The 22,297-nt window shown below is 36.8% G+C and overlaps 1 protein-coding gene across 1 annotated transcript; it reads right to left on the bottom strand.

The window, feature by feature from the left end:
• Positions 1-432: 432 nt before the first annotated feature.
• On the bottom strand, positions 433-10,689 carry LOC126810079 (organic cation transporter protein). The gene is made up of 6 exons (XM_050535038.2): positions 10,522-10,689; positions 7,908-8,115; positions 2,672-2,775; positions 1,855-2,009; positions 1,177-1,345; positions 433-652 (listed from the first exon to the last, which is right to left on the bottom strand). Exons 1-6 carry the CDS (start codon positions 10,662-10,664, stop codon positions 433-435), a joined length of 999 nt encoding a protein of 332 aa, XP_050390995.2. The 5' UTR covers positions 10,665-10,689.
• Positions 10,690-22,297: the final 11,608 nt, after the last annotated feature.

Below are 22,297 nucleotides of genomic sequence, written 5' to 3' on the forward strand. Positions count from 1 at the left end.
TATAATATTGTCAAGCTAATAATGTTTTTCAATATTTATATATTTTTTGATAATTTATATTATAAAATATATTGTCTAATGTCTAAGGGGTCCACTTCCTCAGAGGCCCACTTGCTATTGGGCAAGCTGACAACCTGGATAGTCCGCCACTGGTCGATAATTGTGGACCCGAGTCGTTTCCGTTGATTGTTCAAACAAGTCGATCATGGAAATGAAAAGAAATGGGGTTTAACGTTCTACTTCCCTGATTATAGTGAAGATGGAAATAAAGACAGGCCTACGGACAGATTTCCAACGGACATGTATCTCTTCAACCGGCAAACGGATCTATTTGATGTGTCTATTCTGCCTGGTAACAAACCATCTATTTGATGTGCCTATATTCTACCCAGACATTTATAAGTTTTCTAAATTAATACGAATAGGGATAACTTACCACATGAAATAAATAACAAAAGTTCTTAGACACCGTTTCTTAGTTGAACATAGTTTCCAGAATTTAGCAGTTGTAATATTTGCTGGAACTTTTATTGTACCAATAACTGTTTCACTTATTATTTTCTTGTTAACTTCAGCAACTTTGGTTATTATTTTCCTGGCCTTGACCGTATAACCTTTAGTTAATAACCAACGTGGACTTTCTGGAATTATTCTGTAAAATGAGTCTATATTTCAGCCGTGATTAATTTTATTCTACAAGTTTTTTGTATTCGGTACTATGTGGTTAGGTGACCAAACCATTAGATACGCACAACTCACATAACACATAGTCCAAAACTACCACGAGAGAGAGAAATGGGGTTTAACGTCCACTCGACACACACCAGGCCATTTCTGGACTAACACATCGTACAATTTTATTTCAGTAATTCGCTTGCGCGTAGGGGTCTTGAGCAGTGGGAGGAAACCGGAGGACCCGGAGAAAACCCACAAGTTTGGACAGGCGACCCTACTCCTTGTCACATGCAAGCAGGGAATCGAAACCATGCCAGTTGTCTCCATGACAGACCTTATGGTACAGCGCGCACGCGCTAACCATTCGGCCATCCCACGCCCCACTACCATTATCGGTTTACGACTAAATTTGAAAACAATTAATGCTTATTCGAGGTTTTTTTTCGAATTTATAAAATCACATTTATAGTATTTAATTTATTAAAAACACTTCTAACTTACAGAAAAAAGAACAAGAGATGTGTTGAAAAGATGGCCGCAGTGAGATGTAAATATCGCCAATTTCTGATGAGATAGCCAAATAATGAAATCATGAACAAACCAAGACACCATGTTAAGTTTGATATTACACCAGTGTATCGTCTTTTAGATGGACCAACCAATTCTACCCCTATAAAGATAACAAATATATACATGCAAAATCGTTCTTTACTTGAAATTCTATATGCACCGGACATGACGTCTTGGAATTATGACAGATACCAGAAAGTTCACGTCTATGGTGTAAGTAGTTATCTGTTCAGTCCCAAATACATTTCTGCGCCAACAGTGCCATACAGTGTCCTATGAGAAATTGTGCCCGGACAACGGTGCTACGGTCTCCTCACACCTTCTAGGTCAACACTGGAAACGATTTCCCTGAGGTTGTGGTAGGGGGGGGGGGGGGAGAAATCCCTTGTGCTTAGCCTCTGTTCTCGGCTAGCTATTTAGTAAAATATAGGCTTTAAAAGACAAAGACTGTTCAATCTCAAGGTTACATTAGACCGTCGATAAAAATATTGAAATTACACAAAAGTTACATAGATTTATCTATAAAAAAAATCATTTACAGAATCGGATTCGTCCCTGGAGCAGCAATTAAAAAATTTAAGATGTAAATTACAAGAAATTGAAACCTACCAATTATATAGCAAGTAAGAGCCTGTCCACTTACTGAGAGTCCAAGAAAAAATCTCAACACTAATAGTACTATGTAATTAGGTGACCAAACCATGAGATACGCACAAATCACAAACACATAGTTCGATACTACCATTAACGGTTTACGACCAAATCTGAAAATAATTAATGCTTATGGAAATATATGGTCAGTTGGTAATGATTAAATATATGGAGATATAAAATAAGTTTTCAATATTAAATTTCAAAATACGCCTAATTAAAACTATATATTCTTGGTTTTTATTCATTGGAGTAAAGTCGCCTGTCCATCCACGTGGGTGTTTTCGTCAGCCCCCATCCCACCCCTGTCTATAAAAGACACATAAGAGTATAATTAGTAGGAGTGGCAGGGTGTTCTATTAGGTCAGTGGGTGGTTGGGTGGTCTAGTGGTTTAACCAAAAGGTCTGACGTTGTTTCGATAAACCGCTTGTACGTGACAAGGAGTAGGGTCGCCTGTCCCGGGTTCTACGGGTTCCTCTTACTGCCAAAGACCCCTACGGGTAAGGGAATTGTTAAAATAAAATAGTTGAATCATATGCTAGTCTCGAAATGACCTGGTTTGTGTCGAGTGGACGGTAAAACCCATTTTTATTTAATTATTTCTGCAGTTTTGTAATCGGAGTTCAGCTTTAAGCGCCTGCCTTCTGAAAATAGCTTTATGAACTTACTGGTCAGCTACATTACCCAGAAGGCCATATCCAAATAACAATCCGAGGAATATAACCATCAAAGTTAAAGAAAGCTTGCATCTTAAAAGTAGCTTTATGAACTTACAGATCAGCCACATTGCCCAAAAGGCCATATCCAAATAACAATCCCAGAAATAGAACCATTACAGCATTACTCTTTAGAACAGCATTATCACAAACCATATCAAACTGTTTTAAAATAAACATACATTATCACAAATCATATCAAACTGTTTCAAAATAAACATGCAATATCCCAAACCATATCAAACTGTTTCATAATAAACATGCATTATCACAAACCATATTAAACTGTTTCATAATAAATACAAATTCTTTTCATTCTCTTTGTTTAAAGGAGGATTAAGTTAGACTAGTTAAAGAGCTGGTATTTCTTGCTATAATAGTTAAAGAGCTGGTATTTCTTGCTATAATAGTTAAAGAGCTGGTATTTCTTGCTATAATAGTTAAAGAGCTGGTATTTCTTGCTATAATAGTTAAAGAGCTGGTATTTCTTGCTATAATAGTTAAAGAGCTGATAGTCCTTGCTATAATAGTTAAAGAGCTGATAGTTCTTGCTATAATAGTTAAAGAGCTGATATTTCTTGCTATAATAGTTAAAGAGCTGATAGTTCTTGCTATAATAGTTAAAGAGCTGATAGTCCTTGCTATAATAGTTAAAGAGCTGGTATTTCTTGCTATAATAGTTAGAGAGCTGATAGTTCTTGCTATAATAGTTAAAGAGCTGATATTTCTTGCTATAATAGTTAAAGAGCTGATAGTTCTTGCTATAATAGTTAGAGAGCTGATAGTTCTTGCTATAATAGTTAGAGAGCTGATAGTTCTTGCTATAATAGTTAGAGAGCTGATAGTTCTTGCTATAATAGTTAGAGAGCTGATAGTTCTTGCTATAATAGTTAAAGAGCTGGTATTTCTTGCTATAATAGTTAGAGAGCTGATAGTTCTTGCTATAATAGTTAAAGAGTTGGTATTTCTTGCTATAATAGTTAAAGAGCTGGTATTTCTTGCTATAATAGTTAAAGAGCTGATAGTTCTTGCTATAATAGTTAAAGAGCTGATAGTCCTTGCTATAATAGTTAAAGAGGTGGTATTTCTTGCTATAATAGTTAAAGAGCTGATAGTTCTTGCTATAATAGTTAAAGAGCTGGTATTTCTTGCTATAATAGTTAAAGAGCTGGTATTTCTTGCTATAATAGTTAGAGAGCTGATAGTTCTTGCTATAATAGTTAGAGAGCTGATAGTTCTTGCTATAATAGTTAAAGAGGTGGTATTTCTTGCTATAATAGTTAAAGAGCTGGTATTTCTTGCTATAATAGTTAAAGAGCTGGTATTTCTTGCCATAATAGTTAAAGAGCTGGTATTTCTTGCTATAATAGTTAGAGAGCTGATAGTTCTTGCTATAATAGTTAAAGAGCTGATATTTCTTGCTATAATAGTTAAAGAGCTGGTATTTCTTGCTATAATAGTTAGAGAGCTGATAGTTCTTGCTATAATAGTTAAAGAGCTGATAGTTCTTGCTATAATAGTTAAAGAGCTGATAGTCCTTGCTATAATAGTTAAAGAGCTGGTATTTCTTGCTATAATAGTTAAAGAGCTGGTATTTCTTGCTATAATAGTTAAAGAGCTGGTATTTCTTGCTATAATAGTTAGAGAGCTGATAGTTCTTGCTATAATAGTTAGAGAGCTGATAGTTCTTGCTATAATAGTTAGAGAGCTGATAGTTCTTGCTATAATAGTTAGAGAGCTGATAGTTCTTGCTATAATAGTTAAAGAGCTGGTATTTCTTGCTATAATAGTTAGAGAGCTGATAGTTCTTGCTATAATAGTTAAAGAGCTGGTATTTCTTGCTATAATAGTTAAAGAGCTGATATTTCTTGCTATAATAGTTAAAGAGCTGATAGTCCTTGCTATAATAGTTAAAGAGGTGGTATTTCTTGCTATAATAGTTAGAGAGCTGATAGTTCTTGCTATAATAGTTAAAGAGCTGGTATTTCTTGCTATAATAGTTAACGAGCTGATAGTTCTTGCTATAATAGTTAAAGAGGTGGTATTTCTTGCTATAATAGTTAAAGAGCTGATAGTTCTTGCTATAATAGTTAAAGAGCTGATAGTTCTTGCTATAATAGTTAAAGAGCTGGTATTTCTTGCTATAATAGTTAAAGAGCTGATATTTCTTGCTATAATAGTTAAAGAGCTGATAGTTCTTGCTATAATAGTTAAAGAGCTGATAGTTCTTGCTATAATAGTTAAAGAGCTGGTATTTCTTGCTATAATAGTTAAAGAGCTGGTATTTCTTGCTATAATAGTTAAAGAGCTGATAGTTCTTGCTATAATAGTTAAAGAGCTGGTATTTCTTGCTATAATAGTTAAAGAGCTGATAGTTCTTGCTATAATAGTTAAAGAGCTGATAGTTCTTGCTATAATAGTTAAAGAGCTGGTATTTCTTGCTATAATAGTTAAAGAGCTGATAGTCCTTGCTATAATAGTTAAAGAGCTGATAGTTCTTGCTATAATAGTTAAAGAGCTGGTATTTCTTGCTATAATAGTTAAAGAGCTGGTATTTCTTGCTATAATAGTTAAAGAGCTGATATTTCTTGCTATAATAGTTAAAGAGCTGATAGTTCTTGCTATAATAGTTAAAGAGCTGGTATTTCTTGCTATAATAGTTAAAGAGCTGATAGTTCTTGCTATAATAGTTAAAGAGCTGATAGTTCTTGCTATAATAGTTAAAGAGCTGGTATTTCTTGCTATAATAGTTAAAGAGCTGATAGTTCTTGCTATAATAGTTAAAGAGCTGATAGTTCTTGCTATAATAGTTAAAGAGCTGATAGTTCTTGATATAATAGTTAAAGAGCTGGTATTTCTTGCTATAATAGTTAAAGAGCTGATAGTTCTTGCTATAATAGTTAAAGAGCTGATAGTTCTTGCTATAATAGTTAAAGAGCTGATAGTTCTTGCTATAATAGTTAAAGAGCTGGTATTTCTTGCTATAATAGTTAAAGAGCTGGTATTTCTTGCTATAATAGTTAAAGAGCTGGTATTTCTTGCTATAATAGTTAAAGAGCTGATAGTCCTTGCTATAATAGTTAAAGAGCTGATAGTTCTTGCTATAATAGTTAAAGAGGTGGTATTTCTTGCTATAATAGTTAAAGAGCTGGTATTTCTTGCTATAATAGTTAGAGAGCTGATAGTTCTTGCTATAATAGTTAGAGAGCTGATAGTTCTTGCTATAATAGTTAAAGAGCTGATAGTTCTTGCTATAATAGTTAAAGAGCTGATATTTCTTGCTATAATAGTTAAAGAGCTGATAGTTCTTGCTATAATAGTTAAAGAGCTAGTATTTCTTGCTATAATAGTTAAAGAGCTGGTATTTCTTGCTATAATAGTTAAAGAGCTGGTATTTCTTGCTATAATAGTTAGAGAGCTGATAGTTCTTGCTATAATAGTTAGAGAGCTGATAGTTCTTGCTATAATAGTTAAAGAGCTGGTATTTCTTGCTATAATAGTTAGAGAGCTGATAGTTCTTGCTATAATAGTTAAAGAGCTGATAGTTCTTGCTATAATAGTTAAAGAGCTGATAGTTCTTGCTATAATAGTTAAAGAGCTGGTATTTCTTGCTATAATAGTTAAAGAGCTGGTATTTCTTGCTATAATAGTTAAAGAGCTGATAGTCCTTGCTATAATAGTTAAAGAGCTGGTATTTCTTGCTATAATAGTTAGAGAGCTGATAGTTCTTGCTATAATAGTTAAAGAGCTGATAGTTCTTGCTATAATAGTTAAAGAGCTGATAGTTCTTGCTATAATAGTTAAAGAGCTGGTATTTCTTGCTATAATAGTTAACGAGTTGATAGTTCTTGCTATAATAGTTAAAGAGGTGGTATTTCTTGCTATAATAGTTAAAGAGCTGGTATTTCTTGCTATAATATAATAGTTAAAGAGCTGGTATTTCTTGCTATAATAGTTAAAGAGCTGGTATTTCTTGCTATAATAGTTAGAGAGCTGATAGTTCTTGCTATAATAGTTAAAGAGCTGGTATTTCTTGCTATAATAGTTAAAGAGCTGGTATTTCTTGCTATAATAGTTAAAGAGCTGATAGTCCTTGCTATAATAGTTAAAGAGCTGGTATTTCTTGCTATAATAGTTAGAGAGCTGATAGTTCTTGCTATAATAGTTAAAGAGCTGATAGTTCTTGCTATAATAGTTAAAGAGCTGATAGTTCTTGCTATAATAGTTAAAGAGCTGGTATTTCTTGCTATAATAGTTAACGAGTTGATAGTTCTTGCTATAATAGTTAAAGAGGTGGTATTTCTTGCTATAATAGTTAAAGAGCTGGTATTTCTTGCTATAATATAATAGTTAAAGAGCTGGTATTTCTTGCTATAATAGTTAAAGAGCTGGTATTTCTTGCTATAATAGTTAAAGAGCTGGTATTTCTTGCTATAATAGTTAAAGAGGTGGTATTTCTTGCTATAATAGTTAAAGAGGTGGTATTTCTTGCCATAATAGTTAAAGAGCTGGTATTTCTTGCTATAATAGTTAAAGAGCTGGTATTTCTTGCTATAATAGTTAAAGAGGTGGTATTTCTTGCTATAATAGTTAAAGAGCTGACAGTTCTCGGTATAATAATTAAAAAATAGATAATTAAAATGACTATTATACTGAAAATGTCAGTCAAATTGCTTCACTGAAAACCCAGTTATTAGCGATTCAATTTTAGGTTAGCCACCGTGGGTGGCTCTAGTGCGAGCTGGGGAGGGGGGGGTTAACGCGTGCGCGTGAAATCACAAGGTCTGCCACTGAGTCATTCCACACTTGTAAATGACAAGGAGTAGGATCGCCTGCCAACCGGGTCGCCTGTACTCCGGTTTCCTCCCACTGTAAAGTATCGACAAACTAGATCATTTCTGGGCTAAAGTATGGTCTAATTGTATATATAAAACACCATTTGACTCAATGGTAGATCTTAGGATCTAAAGGGCGTGCGTTCAACTTTAATGCTAGTGATAAATCACAACCTCAGTGACAAACATCATAGACTATCTACCTGCGTTTACCTTAGTTATAGACTATCGACATGCGCATTACCTCAGTAACAAATGGCATGATAGACTATCGACATGCGCATTACCTCAGTGACAAATGACATGATAGAGTATCGACATACGTATTACCTCAGTGACAAATGACGTGATTAACTATCGACATGCGTGTTACCTCAGAGACAAATGACGTGATAGACTATCGACATGAGTATAACCTCGGTGACAAATAACGTGATAAACTATCGACAAGCGTATTACCTCAGTGACAAATGTTGATGTAAAGATGGAGGTATCATACACCCAGGACCTACACTTGTATTCTAATGACGTCATATTACCATATTTGTCAACTGTAGTATTACGTAGAAGACAGCTAGAGGATTGTGGTATAGACTGATTTATTAGGTAACCATGGTAATGGTTTTGTTGATGGTAGGTGTCGTTTTTATATCCTGGTATTGAACATCTGTAAAATATAGACATTCCCATTACTCAATTATTAAAATATAAATCTTGATTCCATAAAACAGGAAGTTATGTCTATCACAATCTAATTAAAATACAGATCTATATTTCGTTTCGTTTTTTTTATACTCTCCATGGCCTCCACTACATTAAGATCTGGCCGGTTGTAGAGGGAGGTCGTGTCGGGAGTCTGTAGTGGGAGGTCGTGTCAGGAGTCTGTAGTGGGAGGTCGTGTCAGGAGTCATACGAGTGGGCATTCGGGAATACTACTTTTGATTTTATTTGTTTTCTATCGTGACGAATGTCCTCGTGCTAGATGACAAAAACTTGACTCAACCGACCATTTGATTGGCTAATCCCTCATATAAACCAGAATGTGAATTATTTAATCTTCTTTCAGATCTTAGTGTAGAGAGGACAATTAAAACGAAATTATGAACTATAAAAACGAAACGAGAGAGAGAGAAAAATGGGGTTTAACGTCCACTCGACACAAATTAGGTCATTTCGGGACTAATACAGGGTTCAATTTTATTTCAATAATTCGCTTGCGCGTAGGGGTCTTTAGCAGTGAGATGAAACCGGAGGATCCGGAGAAAACCCACGAGGTTGGACAGGCGACCCTACTTCTTGTCACGTACGACCGAATAACGAAACGAAACGGGATCTGAAGTTTTATCAGATTGATTCTAACCAATAGTTTATACACACTTTCTACCACAGTACAGATGGAGCAACATATGGCGCCCTCCTTCCCAAAAGCACGTATGATGTTCTTCATGGAAAACTTGAGATACAAATTCTGGAAGTAGAGACCATATACCTTTAATCTTCCGTCCAATATTTCAACCTAACCAACCCCTTAACACCTCAAAATCATGAATATTCACCACAACCTGACAGAAAATGCATATTTCTTCGATTCTACACCAAAACTTCAACACAAAAAGGGGGGAAAAGGGAAAGGGCGAGAAAGACTAAAAATAACTTTGCCCCTTGTTTCGTGGGTAAGCAGCGTAGGAATAATTGGTGGGCTGGATCCGTGGTAACAACGTGACCTTAAAGGTTGTGTTTATTAAAAACGGAATTAATTTGTTTTCAAATTATGAATAAAACAGGATGCTGGATTGGGTAAACTTGTGGTTGAGATTCCATACTCTACGTTACATTCTGATACAACGGAAGCACCAGGTTGATCAACTTGATATGGAGACAGACCACCAAATATTCCTACGCCGTCACAAGGGCCAAAGTTATTTTTAGTCTTTCTCTCCCTTTCCCTTTTTCCCCCTTTTGCATGGCGACTTTTTGGTGTAGAATCGAAGAAAAGGGTTCGAAAATACATTTTCTGCCAGGTTTTGGTGAATATTCATGATTTTGAGGTGGAAGGATACAAGAGTTGAGAGGTTGGTTAGGTTGAAATGTAGGGCCGACAATTGCATGTTTACTTGTCTCTCTTTCCAGCTTGTGTATCTCAAGTTTTTCATGAAGAACCTCACACGTGCTTTTGGACAAAAGTTTGCTACATGTTGCTCCATCTTTGGCAGAAAGCGTTCTCCCCAACGAAAATTTTGTGAAAAGTTAGAGCCAATTTAGAAACGAGAATTAACGTTAAAGTCAATGGGGGAAATCATTAGTGGTCTGTGGCCATATGTACTAGGTTAACACTGTCGTGCGATGTATTACTATAGGATTACCATTATTGAGTCCAAGATCTGGTATGTGCAGATACTTTCGGATATGTTTCGATACAATCAACAAGATTGCTACGACAGACCTCAATATATAAGACCTGATAGGATCACCACGATTACTCCACCATTAAAATCACGATTTCATAAGATCGCAGGCATATTATAGCCATCAACAATATGGTGAAGACGACCACTATATTTTTGAATTGTAGACTTACATTCATTTATTCTAATCTATTTTAGCAGGAACGGGCAGCTTTTTATCTATGCCTAAGATAATTTACCACCTGACTTAAGAGGGTCACGTGGATAATTTTAAAACGTCATAGACTCCATTGTCTGCCTAGTGAGTGAGCAGTGAGTATTGCCACTGGTTGACGGAATTTAGATTAGTGAACTTTGACCCCAATTATTTAATTCCAACCGTTTACCAATGTATCTGATTAGTAAAATCCCTGTTTGCCAATAAGTCAGTATAAAGTGAGAATGCTCTGGCATATTATTGAAGCTTAGAGAGATGCACCAATTCCAATCAAATATCGTCATGGCGACATTAACACTTTTTAAAGGCAGACTTCCCCATTTCAGCAAATTCAATGTTAACAGAATACAAAGTGCCAAGAAGTCAACATAAAACAAGAATGCCCTGCCATAGCTGACACCCAAGGTCAATCTATTTGTTTTTTGTTTATTGAATATTAATTTACTTGTACCTGTATGATGGCGTTGCCATGGTGAATATTGATATCAATAAAAGCAATCCAGATGTAAATGGCTGCATACATGTCACGGCAAATATTCGTTTCTGATACCACCCAAACTCTCCTATCTTCTTCAACAAATCGTCATACATCATCTTGAGTATTCTGTCAACACAAGCAACAAGACAACTAAATACAATATGCACGGATATTGGGTCCCCATGCATAATATATTGTAATAAACAGGTGACTATTATTATGAAATACTAATCTAAAGGTGCGGTTACGAGATATGAATACACCTGTTCTCTTTAAACATAAAATTATATTATCATAGGTTAATTAACTGTTATAGGGAGCCACGTTGGCTAAGCGGGTAAGACGCTGGCTCGCTAGCCTGGAGGTCGCGTGTTCGATCCCTGCATTGACCGAGAAAGTCCATCGAGACTTTCCGACGTGGTTTCCCATTGTCAGTGGTGCAGGGCGGAGAACCTGACAATGACAGCTGCCCAGTCGTTCGGATGGCGCGAAAAACCGAGGTCCCGTGTATACATTGGTATGCCCGAAAAAGATCCGTTAGCAGTTGGAATTCGAGTAGGCCATAATGCTGCTGCCCGGACAATTAACTTATCCAGACCATAATCAACTCTCGATGCCATCGTTAGCCTACGATATTTACTGGATTTGAATATATTTTGTGATGGATAATTTAACGAATAAATGGATAATCGAGACTTAGTTTGTTATCATACCAACGTCAGTAATGACGATCGAGACTAGCCGAAAATTCAATGGCTAATATCTCGGTTCAGAGTGAATCCATTTGATTGAAATTTTCAGCATATTTTGTTTTCATTATCTATATTTTAACGATTATAGGGCGAACTATCAGCAGCTCTTTATCTAATCTCCCCTAATGCCCATTTACTTTGATAACACCTAGATGTGGGGGCGGGCGCGACGAAGAAGCGAGATGGGCCAACATACATACATATATACATACATAAATACATACACATCTACATATTGCAGGTCTTTCTGATGTTCGAGATTTTCAACGGATTTAAACACGATTAAAAACATGGATAATCGAGACCTTGCTTACTATCGTAACAAAAGCAATAACAAATCTTACATAATGTCTCTTTAATGTAAAGCAAAAAGTTCCAGAAAGTTTTACTATTACAGCCCCAACTCAGAAGGAAGTAATATGACTGAAATTTTCAACATAGTGCCTTTCTATTATCTATTTTTTAAAGTAGCTAAGTCTCAAACTCAGTATCGTCCATTGAAATCACGAATTATTTGTCGGTTTACATCAACATTGATGTGATCTTACCGGGAAAAGATGGCCTTTTGAGAATCGTGTACCATAATGCGTTTCAGCGCTATTTGTAATAAAGGATTTGAAAAACGAGGCTAGGCCTATTCCACAAGTCATGTCAAACGGTGACGTTATATTCTTATCTGGAGAGCATGCGCAATGAATACTATTGGCGTAGACTGGAATAACCAGACGCTAGAGATTGCCATTCGATTGAGACTCTGGCGTATTTTGCCGAACCTAACTGATTAGAAATTACAGTAAAAACAGAAACGATTGAATGTAAATCAATTTATATACATTCATATTACATTATTGTATGCGTTGCGACCCATTTGTGTCAATTTCTAAGTCCAAAATATATGCGATTTAGCTCCTTTAACTACTATTGCGAGAACTGCCAACTCTTTAGCTAAATCTTACAAAATGCATCTTTAATATAAAACAAAAAGTTGCAGAGAGTTTGTTAGTGCCTGTCATTGTTTTACAACTACAATCATTGACTGGCAAGTTTTGATACGGTACAATCATTATTTCCAGACCTGACTGGCAAGTTTAGTTACGGTTGGTAAGTGTCTAATAATTTCAGTCTGATTTAACTACAGAAGTAATTTGACTGAAAATATCAATTGATTTAGCCTTCTCATTGTGTAGATTATGTAGAGTTTAACTATTATTGCGAGAACTGTCAGCCCATTATCTAAATCTTATAAATAAATAAAAGATATCCATACCTCACCCCCTACACCAATCTATTAGTCCAGTTAACAATATCCCTTCTTTCGTACCCCCCCCCCCTACTATTAGTCCAGTTAATAATATCCCTTCTTTCGTACCCCCCCCCCCACCACCACCACCATCAAGAGCAAAAGAAAGACAATAGAAACAAATAAAATCGGACCTACCTGTGCGATTTCTCGAGTCTAGTAACTGTTAAAATATTCACTTTATTGGATGGTCTTGACGACCGAAGAGTTATATTGCTGTTGTATATGGACATGTGCAGTGGGCTATAACGCAACATAATGGGTATCTTGTTGAATTGGGCAGTGGACCATAAACCTTATACACCTTAAACTCGCTTATCATTTTTTACCACGAGTTGAGTGGCTAAATACGTCGTAGTTTAACGCATGGTTTCCATTCTTCACGCGAAAGGCAGTAGGGTTGACTGTTCAACCTAGTGGGTAAGTGATGCAGAACGGAGGGCCTCCTAACAAGGACAGCTGTCTAGTCGTTCGGATGGACGAAAAAACCGAGGTCCCGTGCATGCACGAAAAAGATAGGAATTCTATATAAGAGTAGGCCACATTGCCGCTGCCTTCATTAGCCCAGTCGGAGCAGAACAGTAGGACGTTAAACTCCATCTCTTGCCGTGAGTTATTATTTATGATTGCGTTCTGGTTCAAGTAATTATAACATAATATTACGTGTATAAATAGGTTTTAAGTTGTTATATATTATTTATATATATACTTCTAGTTTAACCTACTTACATTGTAAGGTATCGGGTTGGGGACGAAATGTTTAAGGCTTGTGGTTTAGATCATAGGGTCTGTCATTCGGTCACGTGGCGAGGGTTTTGATTCCCATTGACGGGGGTTTTCTCTAGGTCCTCGAATGACCTAGTTTGTGTCAAGAGAACGTTACCTCCCCCCACCTTTTTTTAAGAGTGTCGCAGTGTGTACTAAAAAACTAAGAAATTAAATGAAACGAAATAAGGGTTAGCGTCCTACTGTTCTGCTCCGACGGGCATACGCCATACAGTATGCAAATAGGGAACTTTTGCCCGGACAGTTGCGCTACGACCTACTCTTACATCGAATTCCAACCGCCAAGGGATCTTTTACGTGCACGCCAATGTATACACGGGACCTCGGTTTTTCACTGATCCGCCGTAGCTTCGTAATGAAATGATCGCAGGCCAGAAAATTTACATATCAGAAAATTAACTGAATCTAAAACTATTGATTAAACCATTCGTCCGACTGCAAACGACCCCTAGTATTAAAAAAAATTGACCCATCTCTCTCTCTCTCTCTCTCCCTCTCTCTCTGGCGTGTAGTGTTTTAGTGTTTTTTGATTCCCCGATGCCAACTCTGATTGCGTACGACTAAGACTCGTGTATAGGGTGGGTCTTGTATTCAGAAATTAGAGTCTGATATATGAAAACAGATGAAATGACCTATTTATTCAAATTAAATATCAATCAGACACATTTCAAATGTCAGATAACCTATCTTCATTTCACCGTCCCCATCCAACAAGTTACTGTAAGATAATATATATACTACACAAATGCTTCCTGATTCTCAACTATTTCTTACCTTGTCATGATGGTTATTTTGTGTCATCAGTTCTTTCCAAATCCAAATCAAAACTGAATTAACCGAAGCACAGAAACCGTAACAGTAACGATTCGGGTGAAATCTAATATTAAACGTAACCTTTAACAAAATTCACTGACGAACACAAACAATAAAAAAGTTATTAACCGTAATTTTCACAGCTTCAACAAAATATTATATAATACATATAAATTGAATTCACTGAAACACACCAAAACAGTAAAATTTCCAATGAAATCTAATATAGTTATAATTTTCACCACTTCAACATATGTTTTTAAAATATTATGACATTATTTTGACAAGGCATGATCAAACGATATAGGTCAAACACAACTTAATGTTACTTGAATAAGTATCCTGATGGGTGATTAATATATTATTGTGGTGATGAAATCTTTTTATTAACGAGTGTCATATGTTACTGACTTACCTTTCTAGGGTATTGAGTCAATTGACGTAAATTCGATCCCACAACTATAGTCGTCCGACTAACCTCGTGGGTTTTCTACGGGTCCTTTTCCCACTGCTAAAGAACTGTAATAAACAGCAGAGCCGGGGATCGCTGAGTCTGGCCCCAATAGGGGACGTCAGGGTGAAAATATGAATCAGATGATTCTAGTTTATGTACAAATTTAGCGATGACAGTATTAACCAATTTCAAGACTAATATTAGTGTTTGAGTGTGTGTGTGTGTGTGGGTGTGTGTGTGGGTGTGTGTGAGAGAGAGAGAGAGAGAGGGAGAGAGAGAGAGAGAGAGAGAGAGAGAGACAACGTCATCTAGACAAAAAATAGCTCATTCCGGGGCTAACACATGGTTCGATTTTATTTCAATAATTCTCTTGTATTGCGTGTAGGAGTGTTTACGCTGTGGGGCGGAATCGGAGGACCCAGAGAAAACCAACGACGTTGGCCAGGCGACCCTACTCCTTGTCACGTACAAGCGGGGAACCGAAACCACACCAATTACCGTCTATCATATCTTATTATTATTTGCCCATTTTCTTTTTTAAATTAATTTTTCGCTTTTCCGAAGTTTTATCCCCCTTGTAGAGCCTTGTTGATATTTGTTGTATGTTACATGAAATGTTTGTGTAGTTTGCGTGTCCGTGGGTTTGTCTCATCAGTTTTGTTTTGTGTGCAGTGCGGTCCTCCTGCACTTACTATAAATTAATTTATATTGATTTAGATGCATACTGATATTTATTGTTTCTACTTACAATGTCTGTGTAGCTTGTCGTGTCCGTGGGTTTTTCTTATGTGTGTAGTGCGGTCCTCCTGCCCTTACTATTAATTAATTAATATCAATTCAGATGTATAATGAATAAACGGCATGTTTCATGTCAACAGATAATATACAAATTATTTACAATGTAGATCATACCCTAAATTTATCATATAAATTCTGTAAAATTAATGAATAAAATAACCGTAGGTTGTACAGCTGTTCAATATAAAACTGATTTCAACTGATGTGCACTGATGTGTAACAATTAGTTACAAGCAATTGGAGAAAAATAACAAGAGTTGCCCTTACGAGTAAATTATTTTAAATGAAATAGAGTTTAATATCCTACTGTTCTGTTCCGACCGGGTGAATGAAGACGGGAATAATCATCTTAAAAGGGAGAAAAAAACTGCGGTGAACGTTAAACATACATTATGCAAGAGCTAAATCTGCCTATGGCAGGTCTTTCTTTAGGCCTGGAATGTTATATAAACTATTAATTAGATATTAATTAACTTATCCAAACCATAATCAACTCTCGATGTCATCTTATGTGTCGGATTTTCACAGGAGTTGAAATCGATCTGCTGCTCAATGCTCATTGATGATTAAATCATGGATAATCGAGAACATGTTTAATATCGTACCGACTTTAGTAATGATGATCGAGGCTAGGCTTACAATTCAAAAGCTAATATCCCGGTTCAGAGTGGATCAATTTGACTGAAATTTTCAACATATTCTACTTACAGTATCTAGTTTTGAACTATTATAGTGAGAACTGCCTTCTCTTTATCTAATCTCTCATAATGTATCTTTAAACTAGATTATGGGGTGGGGGGTGGGGGTGGCCGAATGGTGACAAGAAGTAGGGTCGCCTGTCCAACCTGGTGGGTTTTCCACGGGTCTTTCGTTTTCCTCCCAATTCTAAAGACCCCTACGCGCAAGCGAATTGTTGAAATAAATTGAACCATAATGTTATTCCCGAAATGACTTAGTTTGTGTCGAGTGGACGTTAAACCCCATCTCTATCTTGTGGTTATCTTTAAACCGGATTACATTTTTAAAAGTAGTACAAAATACTTGTTCATCCAGACGTGTACTAACAATGTGACGTAAGAAAACACCCCCCACTCCCCACACAATATGCTAATAATATTAGTAATATTAAACCTTTTTATTACCTAATGTTTGAAATAATGTTTTAAAATTACTAATTAGTAGTTTTAGAACATTATTATTACCTAATTAGTAATTTCAAAACATTATTATTTACCTAATTAGTAATTTCAAAACATTATTATTTACCTAATTAGGAATTTCAAAACATTATTATTACCTAATTAGTAATTTCAAAACATTATAATTTACCTAATTAGGAATTTCAAAACATTATTATTACCTATTAGGAATTTCGGATTGCTTCGGATGCCTTAACTTTCCTGTTTTAGATTTCAGACTTTAGAATTTCTGTCTCCATGACGTGATAAATAGACAATTCCATATATGATCATGACTCTTATCTATGTTCCCTATTGCCGGGCGCTATAACAACACGACCCAACAGGCGATATGATTCCCTGACATCAACCAAAACACGGGTTACTACAAACTCATGCAGGTTCAAGGTGTCGAGAAGACAAGCGAAATGAAATTTTAAACAATAAAAACAAGAAACGAAATAGGATCTGTATTTGAATCAGATTGTAAGGAACAATATATATTTAACAATGACAAGCGATGTTAAGATTGTTATAGTCAACTGACCAATTGAATGTACACCAATCAAATACCTAGTATGTCGCTATTTGGTCCATTGCGCATTTTCATATACAAAAGTAAAACTATCTTTCTGTCGGGAACTTTACAAGAAGGTGAATTCTCGAAAGTTGTAAGACTACCCTCACTTGGGGAAGGCGGGGCGGTGGTTTAGGGGTGGGACATGAAGGAACGGATTTAACTAGATGGGGGTAGGGGGTGAGGTATGAAAGAAAGGGTTTAACTAACTGAACTAACGGGGTATATAAACAAGGGAATGGTTGTAGATTCGTGGAGTAAGAAAGAAAGGATGGCTGTGTGTGTGTTGGGATGGGGGGGGGGGGTAAGAAAGAAATGATGGTTGTAGGGACGTGGAATACGAAAGAATGGATATAACTAATAACTAATAGACTAGTGTTTTTTAATACTTGTCGATTCAGTAATCCGTACCTTATCACTCTTAATTATTCATTAACTGTTCATTAGACCTGGTATGGTGTTTATTATTTATTTCCGAATTCTTCTAGTATCATTACAACTGAATACTGGTCAGAAAAAGCTAAATCTTCACAGTGCAGGCAGTTTTCTAGATTCAAATGTTATTTACATTTACGCCATCGGATGGTCTTGATATTGAATGACTTAGAACACTTTAGCCATTAAATGATTTAACGATAACCGTGATTTCATTCATTATTGTAACAATTGTACTTGACAATTAAGCCTATTTTGTCAAAACTTGAAACACTCATAACTTTGTTCTGTATAAATCTGACATACTGCACCTTTTATAGAACTGTCTAAATAGATCATTCTTGACAAATAGTCTCTTCAATTTTTATTTTGTTTTAACTATATTATTCTCATATTATATGTGTGGAGAACAGGGTGGTAAAAGGTCTTAAAATTCACTTGTCACAAACCAGTGCCCTGAAGAAAGATAGGGTTTCAAATAACAAGCGATGCATCGCCTTTTACTTCAGTTCCTAACATACTGGCAGCTAATTCCTTTTCACCAACAGCATCACTAGATCTGTAATAATACATAAAATAACAAACTTCAAATGTTCAGCAAAATAACATTTATAAAATTAAACTTCACCGAAATAACATTTATAAAATTAAACTTTAAACTTAAATGTCTACTAAAATCCAAGCATATCTGAATCGCCACTGTTTCAGAATTGTGGCGTCATATCAAAAAATGGAAGTCCCTCTCTCGATGCGCAATTATCTAAGGGACAGACATGCCAAGTTGGATTGGCGGAACTTTAGGCTGTAAAAAATGTTTTATAGAAATTATAAAAGTTTGACTAAAGTAAACAAGTACATAATCAGTTGTCACTTGCTCCTGTTTTATGGAGTTTTACCGTCCACCATTAGGGGAGGGGGCACGAATGGTTCGCGCTTGTGCGTTGTATCATAAGGTCTGTCACTGAGTCAACTGGCGTGGTTTCGATTCCCGGTTGTACGTGACAAAGAGTAGGGTTGCCTTCCAACCTCGTGGGTTTTCGCCGGGTCCTCCGGATTCCTCCCACTGCTAAAGACCCCTACGCGCAAGCGAATTATTCAAACATAAAATTGAACCATATGTTAGTCCCGAAATGACCTAGTTGGTGTAGAGTGGACGTTAAATCCCATTTCTCTCTCTCTCTCCGTCCACCATTTTGAAAGTCTAGAATCATCTGAACTGATGAAAGTGAATTTGTTACAAAAATACTCATAGATAACTTAAATGAACTGAAAACACAATATTGTTGAAAATGTCGCCGCGCATTTCCCGTTCTTTGATCCGAACAGCAAAATGTTGAAGATCTTCTGGTTGGCTAGAATGACAATAAAGTCACAAACAATCCAATGCGGACATGAATTTCATTCAATATTGCCACACGTTAAGAGAAGGGGTGAGTTGGGAGGGGGGCTATCTGTAAGGAAACAATACTGGCAAGCTCACCCGTCTCCTAATCGTTCAGCATCTTCAACAGTATCTGGTAGATTCTGATGAAATGTTTCTGGCAGCAGAAATAAGGTCAACACCAGAGCAATTATACACACAATACAGAATAAAATGAATGGCGAAACCTCTTCAAATCTACCTGGCATTAAACTACCCTGAAAGGATAAAAAAAAACTAATAGTGAGGCAGATCTGGATGTAAGCACTAATTAAATATACAAAGGTGTCCATTTACATCGCGTAACCCAATTGAATTTTCAAAATGGCAGCCATTTTCCAAGATGGCTGAACATTCGAGTTTTTTTAAAAGCAAAATGGGGTTGATACAAAGCTTGTGGGCCCTCTAGAGTCCACATTGTTTGTCCAATTTAGATGAAACTTAAAACATATATTTATAATCAATGAAATATGATATTCGACCCTACTACGTATCACGTACAAGCGGGGAATCGAAACCACGCCACTTGACTCAACGACATACCTTATGGTTCAATACACGCGTTTTCCATTCGGTCATCCAACCCCCTATACATAATGAAATCGAGTACTGTATTTATAGTAAAATTAATCGCCTGATGTGGTTAAATATCTTATCAGCAATCCTAGTATTTTATATTGAATAACAAAAAACTGTTGCCTGTAATGCGTTCAGACGTTTTTCGCCGAAAGAGAAGACAAAGGGAAAGAGCGGGAGAAATGGGGATTAACGTCCACTCGATACAAACTTGGTCATTTCCAGACTAACGTATGGTTCAATTTTATTTCAATAATTCGGAGAAACCCCACAAGGTTGTGCAGGGGCCCCTACTCCTTCTCACGTACAACCGGGGAATCGAAACCACGCCAGTTGACTCAATGACAGGCTTCATGATATAGCGCGCGCGTGCTAACCATTTGGCCATCCACCCACCCCACTCTCTCAAAGGGAGATAACTCCATAAAGGAATCGGGTTTATATGACTATAAATCGTGTTCGTCCTCTCGTGATCGAAATGCTTCACATTTAAAACTGCAGCCTCTATCACGTTTCTAGACAAACGAGTGATGACTCTGGAGCGGAAAGTCGTGGAACTCTGAATATGCTCCCTCTTATGCCCCCGGCATGCTTCACACCGACAGGGGCGACGACATATTATGTATTTAAAAAATGGTTAAAAGTTTGGTGCGGTGTCGGGGTTTCATCCCCGCACCTCACCCGGCCGGTTGTCGGACCTTGAGTATTGTAGCTTACTAAAAGTTTTAAATAAGGTGCAACCAAAGATCCTATTCTTGCTGAAGCAGAACTTGTACCAATACCAACATTTCTTAATTCAGTTGGGAATAGTTCACTTGTCCATAACCAGCATACGGTAAAGGCGCCGTTAATTCCACATTGACCCAAGAGAGTAAAACACGTCATCAGCCACTTGAGATCTGAAAAAAAATCTGTCTTTTATAACCTGACAGTAAACCGAATTCCACTGCTTCAGAAAAGCTTGAACAAAGATGCCAGAAGGGAAATGAATTGAAATGAGGTTTAATGCCCTACTTTTCAGCTCCGACTGGTCAAATGAAAACGGGGTGTCAGAATTGTGTCCTTGACCAGGACAAAGGGGCCTCTATCTTTCTATTGGCTATCTGCTTTACGTACGTACCTATTTAGTTAAGGGTAGGGCCATGTCACTCTTCTTTATAGGAGTTTCTTGAAACCGGAAGATGTATAACTCCGAAAGCGGAAGCGGTATTGCAGCACCATCAAACCTAAGTCACTCCCGTGCTCGAGTTATACCCCACATTTCATCCTCCGAGCTGCACTAGTATAGCCGTCAACCCAGAACAAACAAACGACAGTTAGTAATTTAGATGGTTGACATGATATAGTTAGTAAATACTTCTGGTCATACCTGATGGTGCGTACAGTATAATTAGTATTACACCTATTAAAGCTACACTTCCCAGTAGAAAACAGCCACACAGAAGTCTTTTTCGTCCTAACCGTTCTACTGTTAATAAAACTACTATAACACAAACGGCTTCCACAATCGTTGCTAGAACAAGATTCAGGTATATATCTCCAACTAACGACTCTAAATTTAACATAATTCCAAAATAAGTGACACTTACTGCAAACCTGCAAAATAAACAGTCTGTGCATGAAAACGCAGCATTTCTGCAAACCTGTAAAACAACATGATCAATTTTAGTAGCCCGTTGCGGATGATTGACCTTGTTTCTTGACAGACCTTCCACCATGCGCCACTGACAAGGCGTGGAGAGACTTCTCACCTATCTTTGATGGAAATCACCCGACCTCTTCTCACAATGGTTTTGTCAATTCAGCTTCACCCGGCCTGCGTTTTGCTCTACTTTAAAAAATCTGGTTCTGAAAATTAATACTGAAATTATTCGAATTGATGTTCTTTTGTGTTTTCCTAACCTTAAAATGTAATCTGTAAGCTGCAGACATGTTTTCAGTGACAGGGCATCGTTTTCATATACCTCTTCTTCTGGCAAACGGATCTATTTGATGTGCCTGTTTTTCCGGCAAACAGACCATCTATTTGATGTGCCTAACTACTTGATCCCTTGCCAGTGGCGCAGGACGGAGGGCCTGATAAGGACAGCTGTCTAGTCGTTCAGATGTGACGGAAAGTCGAGGTCTCGTGTACCCATTGGTGTGCGCGTAAAAGATCCCTTGGCATTTGAAATTCGATATGAGAGTAGGCCATAGTGCCGCTGAATGGGCAAAATGTCACTCATAGCACACTGCATGGCGTATGCCCGTCTTCATTAGCTCAGTCGCAGCAGAACAGTAGGACGTTAAACCCCATTTCATTTCATTTCATCTACTTAAAGGAGCTAAATCGTTAACATTTGGGACCTAGAAATTGACCCAGATGGGTAGCAACACATATAATAATGTAATATGAATGATTTACTGATTTACATTTAATAGTTTCCGTTTTTACTCTAATATCAAATCAGTTATGTTCAGCGAAATACGACAAAGGTTTCAGCGAATGGCAGTCTCTAGCGTCTGTTTATTCCAGTCTACGCCGATAGTATTTATTGCGCATGCTCTCCAGATAAGAATATGAGTTCCACGTTTGACATGACATGTGGAATATGCCTTGACTTGTTCTTCGACTCCCTTGTTACAAATGACTTTGAAACGCAATATGGTACACGATTCGT

Source organism: Patella vulgata, chromosome 2 (assembly GCF_932274485.2).
Source record: "Patella vulgata chromosome 2, xgPatVulg1.2, whole genome shotgun sequence".
Classification (NCBI taxonomy): Eukaryota; Metazoa; Mollusca; class Gastropoda; family Patellidae; genus Patella; species Patella vulgata.

Bases quoted from the DNA above. Each gene is read 5' to 3' on its own strand.
- LOC126810079 (XM_050535038.2), bottom strand. From the start codon at position 10,664: ATGATGTATGACGATTTGTTGAAGAAGATAGGAGAGTTTGGGTGGTAT. The intron at 8,116-10,521 runs GTACAAGTAAAT...TATATTTTACAG, and splicing joins ATGGCAACGCCATCATACAG to ATGTTCAATACCAGGATATA. The intron at 2,010-2,671 runs GTAAGTTCATAA...AATTATTTTCAG, and splicing joins TTGGGCAATGTGGCTGATCT to ATTTGGTCGTAAACCGTTAA.